General features: G+C 43.7%; 1 protein-coding gene across 8 annotated transcripts in view; it reads right to left on the bottom strand.

Moving 5' to 3' along the window:
• Positions 1-1,917: 1,917 nt before the first annotated feature.
• Positions 1,918-15,094, bottom strand: part of GREM2 (gremlin 2, DAN family BMP antagonist) — a 40,256-nt gene continuing 27,079 nt past the window's right edge. For 4 of the 8 annotated variants that reach the window (XM_030035864.2, XM_030035865.2, XM_030035871.2 and 1 more), the window contains one exon: positions 1,918-4,791. In XM_030035864.2, the coding sequence (XP_029891724.1) occupies positions 4,284-4,791 (508 nt within the window). In that variant the 3' untranslated portion in view covers positions 1,918-4,283. Of the gene's footprint in view, positions 6,200-12,668; positions 12,825-15,094 lie in introns of all 8 variants that reach the window. The other 4 variants (XM_030035866.2, XM_030035867.2, XM_030035868.2 and 1 more) reach the window with 2 other exon arrangements.

Genomic DNA, 15,094 nt, shown 5'->3' with positions numbered 1-15,094 from the left:
ATTAATTTCATTGAGAGAAGATATAGCAAGCCTTTGCATTGCAATTATTTTGTTGCATCCTCTAGGTTAATAAGCAAAGCCGAGTTTGTGGCAAGTCCATTATATCAGTTACTTAAGTTACGCCAATTTTAAACTTCTATGGACAGAATAAGTGAAAACTGATGGAGCTAAGTTCTTCTGGAGTGTAAACAGGTCAGCAATGGGAGGAGGCAGAACACCATGCCCCAAACCATTCAGGTCTGTCACCCATCAGTCAAATGGGATTCATGTTACACTGACCACGCTTAGGTAGCTAAAGCACAGCAAAACAGTAATTCGCTAAACCAATGCCTACTCAAAAAAAGGAAAACCTGTTTTTTGGGGGACTTTTTCAAGTGATTCTCTTGCTTATGACAGACCCATCTGTACCTGTGCTGTACCTGACATTAACCCAACCTACTTGTAAAGGCATCCCATGGCAAGTCCGTTGCCTCAAAAAGATGGTGTCTTTCTGAAGATAACGGGGACCCTTTGAGTCAGCACTGTTTTATCATTTATTTCCAGCTCAAATTTAAGCTCTTAGAAACTCCATTTGTTACTCACACCAAATTGGGCCCCTGCCGAGGCGGCAGTCCCATGGTGGTAGCGCTTAACGTTTACTGTCCCCCTCCTTCCCCTGTCCCACACCACCACTCTAAGAAATATTGGATCTATCTGAGCTAAAGCTTTTTTCATCTACCTCAAGAGACTCGCCGTGCTCTTGGATGGCCTGCACAAGGGGGAGTTTTTTGGATTACAGCATGTGCCTGTGGTACGGTGGTTCTGCAGTCGGGCAGCAAGAGGCTGGGAGACCTGGAGTTGGAGTCGAGGCTGTACCACAATCAGTAGAGGTTCAGGTGGGTGCTGCGCAATGAAGCTACCTGCAAAGCAGGAGAGTGGCTGAGGGACGGGTGGAAATGAGAGGGGGGCGGTGGAGAGATGGCTGCCTGAGCTCCTTTTGGGCCGACTGAGAGAGGCACTTGTGAGTTCTGAGCAGAGGGCCCTGACCACGCTTAGGTAGCTAAAGCACAGCAAAACAGTAATTCGCTAAACCAATGCCTACTCAAAAAAAGGAAAAGTCCCCAAACCTATTAAATTGCTGAACTGTGAGAGGATTTGGGCAAGAGATGGGGAAGGGAGAGAGCAAAGTGTTCCCACAGATGTCAGTTATAGTGCCATAAATGACACAGCCCTCCCTTGCTAGTTGTGGTCTAGGTGCTCCTGCTTCTTTCCAGACCCGTGACAGCCATCTCTTCTGGTCAGGGAGGCTCGTTCCTCACTGTGAGAACTCCCTTTCCTCACCAAGGTTTTCCTTCAAGATTATTTTGCAACTATCTTTTCTCTGGGTTGGAAAGGAAAAAAAAAAGAAAAAAACCAAAACACTACCCTACCTTTGGAGAGACATACAGTGTACTCACTCAAGAGCTGATAGCAACCATTAAAGCTCACCTATATCTTCAGAGGTGGTACTTCCCCCCCCCCCCCCCCAAGAGTAGTTTGGTGCCTGTTACATAAGGATCTAGCTATATTTTAAGCAAAACCACTTAGGTCAGGGTAATAGTTACTTCTCTTACCACAAATGATGCCAGCAGTTCAGTGAGTGGTGGAGCTTTGGTTGTCTGCTTGCCAGGCAACCAAAAATCCAGAATTTGTGCATGCAGAATCAACTCCAGAATCTAGGATTAGTGCCATTTCTTTTTCCCTCTTGCCTTGTAGGTAATTTTGAGGGGGGGGGGGAGGGGGGGAACAACAACAAGTGAAGAAGTATCTAGGTTTTCCCAAGCTGTCAAGGTGAGCCATCCTTTACCTGTATCTGGTAGGATCAAAAGGAAGCCAGAGAATATACTGATTAGAAAGCAGTTGGACACAAGGTGTTGAAGCAAAGCCCGTACACCTGGATGCCATATAACCCTAGAGGAGCTTTATTATTTAATCTATAATTTAATAGTAGACCTATAAAATAATTACATTATACTTAAAGCATTTCTTCATTTTTTGTTTTCTTTTATAAAACAAGAATTAAATACAGTTTTAACCATTACAAGCTCAACTCAGTTTTTACATAAACACAGCTCCTAGAAGGAGCTTTAAGCTGCAGCATATTCATATTGCAAACTGGTGAAAAACCCAGGCAGGGCATAGCTTAAAGATAAAGATTCTTGCACATTTTTCCTAACTGAAGTTACTAGGGTGCTTTTCTCTCTCTAGTCCAAAATGCCTGACTTTCAGTTCATTTCTTTCAAGCGGAGACTGAGATCCCTGGAGTCTCAATAGACTACAGCTATTGCCACCTTCTCCCCCCCCCCCCCCACCCCAACCCTCTCCAGCCTAGACCGAGTGGTGCCCATTCGGTGGCTGGCACGACGCTGGCAGCACAGCAGCGACAGCCTCTAAAGCAATCCCTGTGCGAGGAGTCTCCCTGTGCGCTTCTGACACGCTGAAAGATCACAGCAGAAAAGCCACGGCCGTTCACGTAATGGGGCTAACAGACCTGACCGACCTCATCCTGCCCGTGCCAATCCCCGTAAACCGCTTGGTGAGCTCTCGTGGAGCTCAGTCCTGAAAGCCTCTTAGAGCAGCCTGTCTCACATAATAGAGACCTGTGGCACTGCAGCCCTGGCTGGCGAAAGTGCTAACCGCATTAACCCCTTGAAGTGGCTGCATGGGAAGAGGCTGGCGGGAAAGGGCTCCCACGGCAAGCTGGTTTCACTAGATGCAGATGCTGAACTGTGAGACATGCATCAGGGAGTCGGCGTGTCATTTTTAATTTGTAAGCTTCGGGCAATTGAGCACGCATGGGCTTTGGTTTGGGGGAAGGGGCTGCTTTGTTTTGAGACGTAGGATTTGGATGCAGCTGGGACTAATAGAGATCAGAACTGTAACAAATGGGATATACAGGACATGCTAAACTCCATCAGCTGAATGACAATGTAGTATGGAACTGCAAGTGTTCACCAACACTGATTATGTAGGACTCAAAAACCGAGTGGACCACCAGTACTGTAGCAATTACAACTCACTCTCCCTGCTCCTACAGCTGTGACCCATTCCAGCGGCACTGACTGATGGGTTTGTCCTTTAACACTAATACATTAACATGGTTTCCAATCATGGGAGAGACACCACTCCCAAAACCTGATGACACTGATGTAGCTTTTGTATTCAGTCCAGCAATGACCAAATTTTGTCCTTTGTGCGACAGTGCTTTTATACCTTACGGGAAACATCGTTCCCTTAAGTGTTCTCAGCTCCTCTCCCACTACCCTCCCACCTTCCCCGGTCTGAGCAGGCATAAATATAAGGTCATAAATGGATGTTGTTCTTTTGGGAGTAAGAAACACACACATACCTAACACACAAAAACCTACCAAAAGCCTAGTTAAACCACGTCCATTTTAAGCCAGGCAGCTGACCTAGCAACCGAGTCTCTTACTCAACATCTTTTAATCTCTGGCATATTCTGCCACAAGCAAAATATACATGGCTAGGTCTATAATACTTTAAACAGCTGTTTACTATAGCTAGGTTACAAAATAAACACTGCTGCAGAGACCACATGTTCGATATACTCTAACCACAACAGCATCAGAACCCACCCTCAGTCTGCTCTGTGGTCATGGTGGCTGACCCAGCGCCTCGCCCTCTCCCCCTCGCTTCTTATCTGCTGCTCAGACAACAAGCCCAGAGCCGTTTGTCATTGCACAGTTAAAGTTGTCTTAAGGAGATGAGCCTCATCAGAGAGTCTCACTTGCTTTTCGCACGTTACTCCTCGTTAGTCTCCCTCATCTGTGTCCCCCAGTCCTGGGCAGTGCCCCAGCACTTCCAACTGGGAGCGGCAAGCTCCGGACCAAAGCGCGGGGAAAGCGTTCTCGTCTTGTGGAGGAGACTGGAGTGTAGGGCAGAGGGCTTTACTCCACACAGTGGAAACATTTAATGCTGGATTCAGCCAACTGGTCACTTTGATGATCAATCCCAACTTCTGGGAGCCTGCTCCACTCCAGAAGATTCAACCACCCGGTGATATCGGAAATATGCTGAAACTTTGTGGTGAAGTGCCTAACACAGCTCATTAAAAAGCGTTATTCCAGTAGGCAAGTCACAAGGAGCCTTTCCTTGCTGAAGAGATGCCTCCTGAAAGAAAACAAAACACAAAAAAAAGGAAAAGAAGAAACAAACCAACAAAATGCACAGTCTGCTCAGTGGGAGAGGAGAGGCAGCAGTAAATCTGATGGGGGCAACACCAAGCAGTAGCTACACGCCCGCTCTCACAGTTTGCCTGAGTTGTTAAGATTCACAGACATGCACCGGCACTGCTTGACCTTCTGAATTTTCTTGAGTCGGAAAGGTGGGTCCAGCTCAGGGCACTCCAGCTGCACGGTCGAAGAGGTGACCTTGTGTGGCTTGCAGAAAGCACAGGACTGGAAGGACTCCTCCTCTTTTTTCACGTGCCGTGGTATGTAGAAGGAGTTGCACTGCCCATAGCAGAAGCGGTTGATGATGGTGCGGCTTATGCAGCCCTCCTCACTGACAGTCTGCCGCAGGGGCTGCGTCTTGCACCAGTCGCTCTTGAGGTACTTCCTTTCGGTGACCACGAGGGCCTCCTGGCTGGAGGCCAGCACCTCCTTATTCAGCTGCTGCCTCCGCTCCGAGTGGTTGCTGCTGCTGTCTTTGTAAGGGGAGGGAATGGCGCCTGCGGGACGGTTTTTCCTGGTGTCTGTTACTCGAACCAGCGCTGCCATCAGAAAAACGGACAAGGCAAATTTCCAAATCATCCTGCAACGGCAACACAAGTAGCTGTTAGGAGAGACACATTTTCAAATGTAATGGAGTTGAACTTTACGCCTGCTTTTAGAAGAAGTGGAGATCTTACCGCCTTTGTAATCCCACCACTTTTCCTAGGAGATTAGCTCTACTCTAGGGTGATTATTTATTGTGAAGAGGCCAGGCCCCGTGTTAAGTCACATCGCTTCCCCCCCGCCGCCGCCAAGCTCTCCAACTACTCTTTTTTCCCCCATAGGGACAACGCTGCTTTAATCGCTGAAGCAGTGATTTTACAGAAGCTTCAGCCAGAAAGGTCTCCTCCTTCTCTGTGAAATCCTGGGCCAAACAGCTGGGCAAACTCCTGGCTAGCGAAGGCTCAGGAGACTCCTGCCAATACGGTGACAGCTGATTTGGGGACGGCGGGGCGAGGGGAAGGGCATACCAGGTTACACAAGGTGAAGTCCCATCTGCCTCCCCAGCCTCCGAGTCCCTGCCTAGCCTCGTTCCACACAGAAGTAGCGAGAGGTGTCCAAAAGCATATTTTTATTATTTTAAATTGCTTCTGAAGTTTCTTGGGGCTTTTATGACACTTACAGACTTGCATTTGTTGTCTTCGTGGGAGGCCGAAAACTTGATGGATTTATTCTTGCAGTAAGAGGAAATGCTTAAACACAATTTCGAGGACTTCATTACTGCAATGCCTCTTAGGCAAATGGTTTAAGAAGGTTTGTAAACAGGAGAGAATTCAATATTTATTTTAGATGTTAAGGAAGAGGGTAGAGCATAAGCCAGTTGCTAAGTTAAAATAGTCAGCCAGTTGGCAGAAATATTTTTTCCTATGGTTGTCTATTAGGATTTCTTGTTCTGTAGAGCATCTCTTACCAACTCTTGGATCTTTATCAACCACTTGTCCAATTCATTTTAGTAATGTGTCTCGATGTGCTTCCAGGATATCAGAATAGACGTACTAAATTTCCTCATAAAGCCAATGCTCACCAGTGAACTGCCACAACTCATTTGACAGTTCATTTCATGTCGTTCTCCGTGGGAAGGGAGAATGGAGGATCTCTAGGGTGCCAGAAGTGAGTGCAGGCCAGAAGCTTCCCGTTAGGAGGTAAGGACACTTCAAGTCTTTCTAAAAGTGCTCTGCTTACCTTTGTTCTTAAAGGTCTGTATTTTTGTAATAGCGTACAGAGGAAAGATTCATTCCTCTCTTCCCAGTAAAGCTTCAAATCCTTCCAAGTAATGATTTTTTTTTCCTTTAGAGTGATGCCAAGATAAAAAAATACCATCTCACCAGTAAATATACATATGTCTGACACTATAGACACTTGAGATGTTGCATAGGTATTCCTAATGTGAAAACATGCCATTTTCCAAAGACAGACACCAACAGATCAAAAAAGTGTTTGCGGCAAACCTGCAAGAGAAGATGACAACAGCAGTAACAAATACTTCTCATCTAACAAAGCAGACCTAACGTATTTAACCCCTGTGGAGATAAAGAGAAGGAACTACTGTAGCAGACTAGGTGAGATAACATCCCTTTAGGTGATTTTCTAAGTTTACGAGACCACAGTGTCAGACTTTGACTAAATTTGTAAGGGGAGAAGTTTGAAGTGCTGAAGGAAAGGAAAGTGCTAATCCTACAGCTGTGAGCAGAAGATGTTCTGATGCAGAGTTAAATTTCACCAGATTGTGTGCTTGAAACAGAACCACCTTTAAACGGAAACGAGTATTTCTAAAACCCAACTAAGCTCATTCATCTGCAACCACGCTAGCTGCCCACTGACACCCACTGTAGCCATGGGTACTTTAAATCAGTGGCCTATTTTCACACTGCTTAGCATTCAGCACACAAGTCCAGAAGTTTTGTCCAGAGTCTTTAAATGAAGCAAGACTAGACTTGGCTTTGCTCACAGGTATTGTCGCCAAGACCATTGGATGTCAACCCACACAGCCAGGCCAAAACCTAATCAGGTAATTAGTTTCAGTTGAATATAGTGTTCCACGCTTCCTTTCAAATTGTTCTCATGTTATTCTGCACTGAAAGCTGCATTTCAGTAGTAGATAAAACAACTGATCCCCGCTGCTTTGTGTTTTATATAGAAAGGGAAGGAAAAACCCCAGGAGTTACAAGCCTATATCTTCTAGAAAAAGACAGAGGTGAGCTCTCCACAAGATGCCTTATGCCAACACTCCTCGGGCATACTCTTCTACTCTTCTCTTGAAACGCAAGCCCACAGAGCAGTAACTCTACTGTCCTTCAGGGAGGGAGTTTGGTCCTTTTCAGCTGGGATATCGCCTCTCCAGTCTCATTTCTCTGATCTTGGCGGGGAAGAGGATGGTACATGTCCAGAGGCACATCAGAAGGACAGACGCACTCTTTCTGCCACCCCTTCCTCTTTTCTTTGGAAACCCTGTCTTACCACACCCACACACTTCTCATCACAAAATGCAAGTTGAAACAGTTTCCCTTTCATGTCAAGGATGGGGTCAAGTAGAAATCCTATGTAGGAATTCAGGAAAGCTGACAGAGCTAACAACTCAAAGTCTACAATATAGAGAAATATTATAGTAGCTTTCTAATTACTGAAATAGTTTTATGTAGGCATGGAGAACAACAGAGTAAGTAGGATTTATTCAGTAAGTCTACGTTTATAACTAATAAAGCATTATTAATCAAAGCCACTATTGTAAGGTTATAAACCAAAAGCTACAGTACATGCTAGCAAGTACTTCTATAGACAGGTAGGAACGCACCACCTATTTCTGTCATTGATCCTTATCAAACCTGTACCTTAAAATGTTTACATAATAGAATAATAATCTATTTTACACTAGCAGGTCAAATGTGCATCCTGTCAGATCGTGGAATTTCTAATCACAGGGTTGCCCCTTGCTAGCCTGCAAATCACCCCTTTCTAAGCCCTGGCACACAAACCCCCTATTCAAGCAAGTAAGGGTGCAAACAAGGTCACCTGGTGCCAGCAACATGCCAAGGACTACATATATTTTCAGTGCTCACATGCAAAGAGAAGAGAACCCTCAGTATTCTCAGAGAAACAGAACACTTTGGTAAGCTCAGTTTGAATGCAAAGCAACGTGGTGAATGCTGTCTGTCTGCAGACAGAGCGGGATGAGAAGAAACACAAAACGTACTGGAGAAGAATCTGGCTTCTGGCAAGCACAGGGCAGTTCTGTCCTACTTAGATGGCACAGAATTGAGCAGCATGTGGCTGAGACCAGGCAAGGGAGAACTGCCTCGAAAGACCAGCGCCTCTAAAACTCGCACAAATGCCAGCCTGGGCCCACCATTCCCGCTGCGCTGGGGGACTCCCCACAGTCAAGCCGGTGGCAGCTCCCCTGTGACAGTCTTCAGCTTCTTCCAGCATCCTTGCCAGCTGCTGCCAGTTCCCCCCAATCCCTTTTTTCCAGTGCGTCAGCTGGTGCAGAAAACCACTTAACCTTAGACTATACACCAGACGAGGCCTAGATGCATTTACATTTTGCATGCTAAGTTTGTAATTCTTTGCGATAAGGAAATCAGCATCAAGTATGAGTTCATAAACTCATCAAACCTGTCATGCTGGAGCTGGGCAGGTACTCAGGAGCGTAAAAAATCCTTGGCCAAGGAGGCAAGAACACCAAGATCCAGCTCTCTAATCCAGAGAGGTCAGGGCACTCAGCTAGGAAGGGAAGACCCAGGATCACCGTGTCTGCCCTTAGCTTTATTTCTTGTTTGTATCCAATTACTGTGTAACATAAAATATCTCCCAAGACAGGATCCCTCTTGCGTACCAACCTTCTGGCTCCATAACTCACACGTTCTTGAAAGCAATCCAGCTCCAGAGCAGGACAGCCAGCAGTGTAACCCCCAAAATAGCCTATAGTTTTGTGGTTAGGGCACTTCTCTGGGAATTGGAGTATTGGATTTGACCTCAGAATGCAAGTGCGTCACTTCTGGAGAAGTCCCCTGACACAGAAGTGGGTGCTATGGTCTGGAAGACAGGGCAGGAGGTAACGGTAGCGCCCATCTGTGCTGAGTGACTGCTCCACCATTTCCTCTGGTTTTCAAAGGTGCAACTTCAGTTTCGAAGCTCAGGATGCAGCTTCTGACTAGGAATGCCAGTTTTGAGGGTCAGCCTACTTCAGGGTTGCAGGTGGACGGAAAGAGAGAGGGTTGTAACTGGAAGGTCGCTGTGATACTTTATGTTAGCTGCTCAGAAAATCAGCGGGTGTGAGACCCATTTGTTTGTTTTAGCACGCAACACTTACAAAGCACTCGACATTATCAGCATTCCTGGAAGCATTCAACTCTCTGATACAGATATGTCACACAATCATCTCCTCTTCACTAGGCCTTCCTGGGAGGGGTTCAGAAAAAAGCCACAGCCAATAGTTTAAAAAAAATAATCTGCAAAACCTGTCTTACCATGGAACTTGAGAGCCTACCTGTTTAGCTGAATTTAATGAACAGCTGAAAAGTTTGCCTTGGAAAATGGTTTCTCTTCAACTACCCGCAAAAGACAGGAATTCTAGGCTAGGTTAAATCAAGTATGATTCTCTGGCACACTACATACACGGTCACATTTGATCACCTGCATCACTCTTTTACAGTTGCCATCCTGCAAACTTCAGAGACACGAGAGCTCTCCTTTGGGATCAGCTATTCAGCTAATTGTGGGATTCCCTGTTACCAAAAAGTTTTCTACTCCCCACTTGCTTTCATATTAGACCTAGTCAAAAAAGCATCTGTATAAACCAGCCATATGTATATTAATGTAAGAACACAGTGTACATGGTCAGTTCTCAGCATTTAAGATGGGACACAAAAAGTGTTCCTTGAAGACAAGCCAGGCAATAACTTTTCAAAGAACTAAAACTTGGCTTTAGCAACAGATGTGGGAAGCCAGGAAATATCAGATTCTCTACCAGGCAGCCAAAATGCTATTTATTTAATTTATTAATGGTTAGGCATGATTCTAATGGTACAACGTTCAAATAAATACTACACAAATCAGGCACCTTTGTGCGAGGGAGGCATTTGGTGCTAACTTCTTCCTTTTAAGTATCCTTTGGAAACTATTGCTCCTGTTTCTCAACAACGTCAGCAATAACTGAACACTGTACTATATCTTTCTTTTCGCAGAGCCATGGGCCTCTTAGTAAATCATTCCATCATTAATAGATTCTCATGATTAAATTGCCAAGACTGAGGCCAGCCACAACAAAAAAACACGTAGGAGATGGGGGGGGGGGGGGGGGCAAACTTGAAAAAAGCCTCAGAAAACCCAGTACTGCAGCTAGAATGTGTTATTCAGATATTCAGATACAAAAGCACTGCATTTTAGCAGTAAAGAAGAGTTACCATGTACTAGGAATACTAAGCATCGCTTTTTAAAACCACTGCATGCAACACCAAAGGGAATAATTGTTTAAAAAACAATAATTAATGCCATTACAAGCAGAAGTTTTTCCATTCTTGCCCTCTAAGAACCTTCTACAGTGATTTGAGAGAAAGCTATTTCGTTGCATCACAGCCCTAGCAGTAGGTGGTAGAGGGAGAAAACATTTCGTTCAGACTTAATGAACTCCTTGTACCCTCGCTGGCTGGCTTGAATGGAGATCCTTCCTCCTCTCCATCCTTCTCTCTCCCTCCCACCGAGGACATCCATCCTTCTCTCTCCCTTGCACCAACACCTCTCCCCCGGAGAGGCCCAAGCGTGCCCATGGGGAACACCACAAAGCTGTGAAGGGGACAAGAAAGGTCTGCCTGCAGGCTGGACGCCTCAGGAACCGTACCGTCCTGTCCAGGCTCTTGTTTGGTTTTTGAAAGGGGAAGGTGGGGTTGGGTTTCATTGATGCCAGCCTGCGCTCCTCAGGAGAGGACAGCATTTCCCCCATAATGCCAGAACTTAGAAGTTCTCCTTGTCAAGACAGTTCCTGAAGACACTGAATTTAAAATATTGAAAAATAGAGTACATCATCGATAAAACCGAACTACACAGAACAAAGACGACACTGGTGGGGACAGGCTATGCTAAGATAAAGCTAGTTGAAAGCACCTCCAAGGAAGTTGCTTCATACTAATTTCAGCTCTCACTATAAATTTTCTTTTTTAAAACCAAGGGCTTTATCTTGATTTTTTTTCTGAAGGGGTTGCGAGTTTAGAAGAATTCCTGGTCTGTGCACAAACATATAAGAGGAATCAAGGACTCAACCAATTACTCCCATCATATCCAGCAATGTGTAATGTGTCAGATACGTTATTTTTTAGGACAGGAGCAATTATGAAGAAAACTTGAGGGTAAACTCACCCTTAGCACTAAACCCAATCAGCTCAACTGATGGGGTTTTCCTTAATATTTTGTCCTCTATCTTTCTCACCTACCTTTACCGCCTCCAGAAATTCATGTTTATAACCATTGAATGATTCCTACTTTCAGAACGATTCCTTCTTTCAGAAACTTCAGACAAGCTCATTTGAAACAGGTTAGAATGAATGGAGCTGCTCACTTCATACTCTTAACTTCATCAGAGTTAAGAGATCACATTACTTCAATGCTCCTCTTTGCACTTACCTTCTGCCAGGAAGTATACCGATTTAAATATTGTATTACTGATCTATGGTATTAGGCTCTCCGCAGGCTGAATCCTTCTTATCTTGCATAACTTCTAAACACGTACTTCACTTTATTTTTTTAAGTAGTATTACTATTGGAGGAATTGGGAGGATTTTCTCATTTTTTAAAGCCAGGACAAGGAGTTTGTGAGGACAGTCATTGAAGATTTCATTAGCTGAGATATCAGTTTTTATCTATTATACCCAAGATATGAACTAGAGTTCCAGAAGACTAGAGGGGCAGGGAGGGGGGAGTACTAGCGAAGCCAGCCCTGGTATTCTTCTTTGAGATACATTCACTAAGACTTATATCCATGATAAATACCAATGCTTCCCAAAAACCACATACACATAAATGCAATTACTAAGACAATCACCCAACTAGAAGAAAACAGTGAAGAAAACCATGCTGCAAGTTTGGGGTTTTTTTTAAGGCTAAATGTTAGCCAGGTAATATAGTGAAGCAAGGCACTACCAACTTCATACTGCCCTGTATTTATCAATAGCAAAGATTTGATTCCACAACTGTGTCAGCATTTATCATTTTAACACAGGAAAAGTAAGATAAAGAGGAGGAAGAAAAGCTGCAAAAAACGTAAAAGCCAAGACATCCTATGGTAGCTCTGGTAATGCAGCAATGCCATTTTTAGGGGAACGCAACTACACAGAACTCCGATTGAATACTAACAGGTAACCAGACAAAGGCTTTTTGGAATACTGTTATGATTAAAACTCCTAAATTTTGTTGCAATTTCAGCTTCAGGAACTTGTGGTTTTAGAGCCAACCACAGACAAATGTCTGCCTGGTGAGCACATGTGAATTGTCCCAAGCAGAGTGAGATGTCCTACTCAGAAGTGTCTGGGTAGTCATCGGTACTGGCAGCACATGCAATACTGGGGAAAAAAGGGGGAGTCGGAGGAGGGAAAAACCCACAAAATAAAACCAGATTTCTGCTTGCCATCCATGAGGTTGATTTTCTTTCTCCCAACCTGGTTTTGGAGAATGCTACAGTCAGGGGGTGGGAGGAATAAATAAAAGAAAACTCCTTGGATACAAGAAGAATAGCTGTTTGGAAAGGACTGAAAGTTAGTTCTCCTATGAATCTAAAAAAAGGTCTCTTTGCCAGAGTGAACCAGGTTGAAAAGATACTTGTTCTCCTTCTCAGTGTTCCTCAGCTTTTCAGCACGAGATAAAGAGCCCCAAATAGGAAAGTCAGTTCTGTTTGCACATGAACATTTTGTCCAGCAAGCAATAATAGCCTACATTTAACTTTATTCTTCTGTGCAGAAGGCAGCTGGTACACTCCCTTTTGGCAGTGTTTCATTCAGGAGAGAACAGCAGACTTCTGCCCTTGGGAAACTAAATCAGAAGGGAAGTGATGGGTTGAGCAAATGTCTTCATTTGTGACCATCCCTCAGCCTGTTGGAAAAGAGGACAGTCAACACAAGAATGGGGAAAGTTCAGCATTTAAATACAATAGCTCATTTCATTGCTTCCTCACTGGAGAATCAATACTACAAAAGACTATTTTGCAATGAGTAGTCTCCATTATATTTTTGTTGTTTGCATTACAACAGAACATAGAAATCTCATCCAAGACCAGGGCCTGACTAAGCAACACAACTTCAAATGTTTGTAGACTAACTTGGTGAGCAACATATGGTGGGACCAGAACTGAGCACAGAGGGGAAGTGAGTTATTGGAGGTCAGGAATTAACCGAGAATGGACCATTTCCAACAGCTTTCAATTGCACCACATGGCACCAATGCTCTTCTTTTTGATGATCGATCCAGATTTGTTACCCTTAGGCAAGTTTTTCTTTAAAAACTTTATACTTTTATATATGAAAATGGTTCTGTATGAAAATTTCCAGTATAGATTCCCTGAGTTTTGATAGAACAGAGATGGAGTTAAGAGCTTTATTGCTTTGTAGCTTCAAACAGTGCACTATTCCTGGAGTACACAGCTCATCTTCTAGCTCACAATAAGGGAGAAGACCATGAGTCTTCAATATAAGTGCATTACTATACTTGCACCATTCCCAAAAGAGGGCATTTGGATGAGATTTGTTCTAGAAGAAACCTGAGGCCTGTATGTTAAAGAATCACAAAAGTGCTCAAAAGAATTTCTGCTTGCTTCTCTTAATGGTCAGAAAAATCAATAATATAATCAATAATATCATTAAAAATCAGTAGGTGGCATGTAATCTTATTTATGAGAAACACCAGATTAATCAACAGAGAAGTAACATTTAAATTTTCCAGATTTTCTGGTAGATTCAGAGACTTGTGTTCTTTCAGGCTTTCTATTGATGACACTGTCCTCAGTTACTACATTATGACCCTTAAGTAGTCATGTTCCTCTTTGAAAAATCTAAAATGTTACTGATGGTCTAGTGTTTATAGTCAGAATTTTTGTAAGACAATATCCTATTTAGAGAGCTGAAACACAGATGGCTCAAATAAGAATTGCTCTTATCTCAATATCCTACAGGCTAGTCTTTCTATTAGGTAGTGTGGAAATTCACACACACACAAAATTTCAGCTATGTATCCCACCATTTTCCAATATGCGATGCAAGAACCATTGCAGCTGTATTTTCATAAAGTTGTCCTAAAAATGGCATAGATTTATTGCTTCAAGACTTTTTCACTTACATCTATCTCTGCTTAAATTTGCCTGACAAAGCGTCAGTCCTCCTGACTAAGGCTTATAGCAGTTCTGGGGACAGAGTGCAGAAGACCTATGCTAATGAGCAAATAAAACAAGTATGAAGCCCATTCAGCCTGGTAGCCGCAACCAGGTCTATGCCACGCCAACATGTAACTAAGCACCTTACCAGAATGTTTAGTTTCACAGAAAAGCACTTTTGTCCTCAGTGAGGCTAAATCTAGGGAATCCTCTCATCCTTTTTTGCCTTTGCTTTGGTTAATAAGCAACATGCAATTACACATCTGACAGTTCCTCACAATTCTATTTTTTAATCCACTGACCAAATTTCAAACAAGTTGGACAGCAAGGCAGTTTTGAAACTCCTATTGCATTACACTAAGTGTGTTTTCTCCTAGGGTATACGGGAAGGCATGAAAAGTATCTCAGGGAAGGGGAAGGGGGGAGGACAAGTCAAGGACATCACAGTTTGGTACCACAGGAGGCGTGAGTCGTAAAGAGGATGTTTAGGGTTACTGTGGTGGACTGGCACATCGAACACAGCCATAGAAAATCAGAGTTCATGAGCTCTAACATTCACGTGTAATACAAGACACCTAGAAACAACAGTTGGTCACCTCAAAGTTTTTAATACATTCTCTTGCTCAGGGTGTAAGCTGGCACAAGAGTCAAAAAACTTATCTGCATTACATGTAGATGGAAGCCAGGCAGTAATGAGTCACTGCTGCACACCATTGTATTACATATGTATTACCCTTGGGTTGATCCTGTAATATTTTGTATCCCCTTTTGTTCACAAACATACTTGGAGAGTTACAAGATGTTTTCTTCTTTCCCTAAGAACACCAGGCTTCTCTGTGGCTTACTTTTGCAGTTACTTTTCATGGATTAACTAATGGTCCATCAGAATCCCCATTTAATTACTTTTGTTTCAAATGTTTAACTCAGCTGTGGGCTTTGCTCTGAAAGGAAGCCCGTTCACTCAAGGTCTCATATGAGAAAATTCAGGTATGCAACT

Source organism: Aquila chrysaetos, chromosome 13 (assembly GCF_900496995.4).
Source record: "Aquila chrysaetos chrysaetos chromosome 13, bAquChr1.4, whole genome shotgun sequence".
In the NCBI taxonomy this organism is placed as follows: domain Eukaryota; kingdom Metazoa; phylum Chordata; class Aves; order Accipitriformes; family Accipitridae; genus Aquila; species Aquila chrysaetos.
Note: the sequence above shows the minus strand (reverse complement) of the source record. Positions and strands in the feature narration are given on the sequence as shown.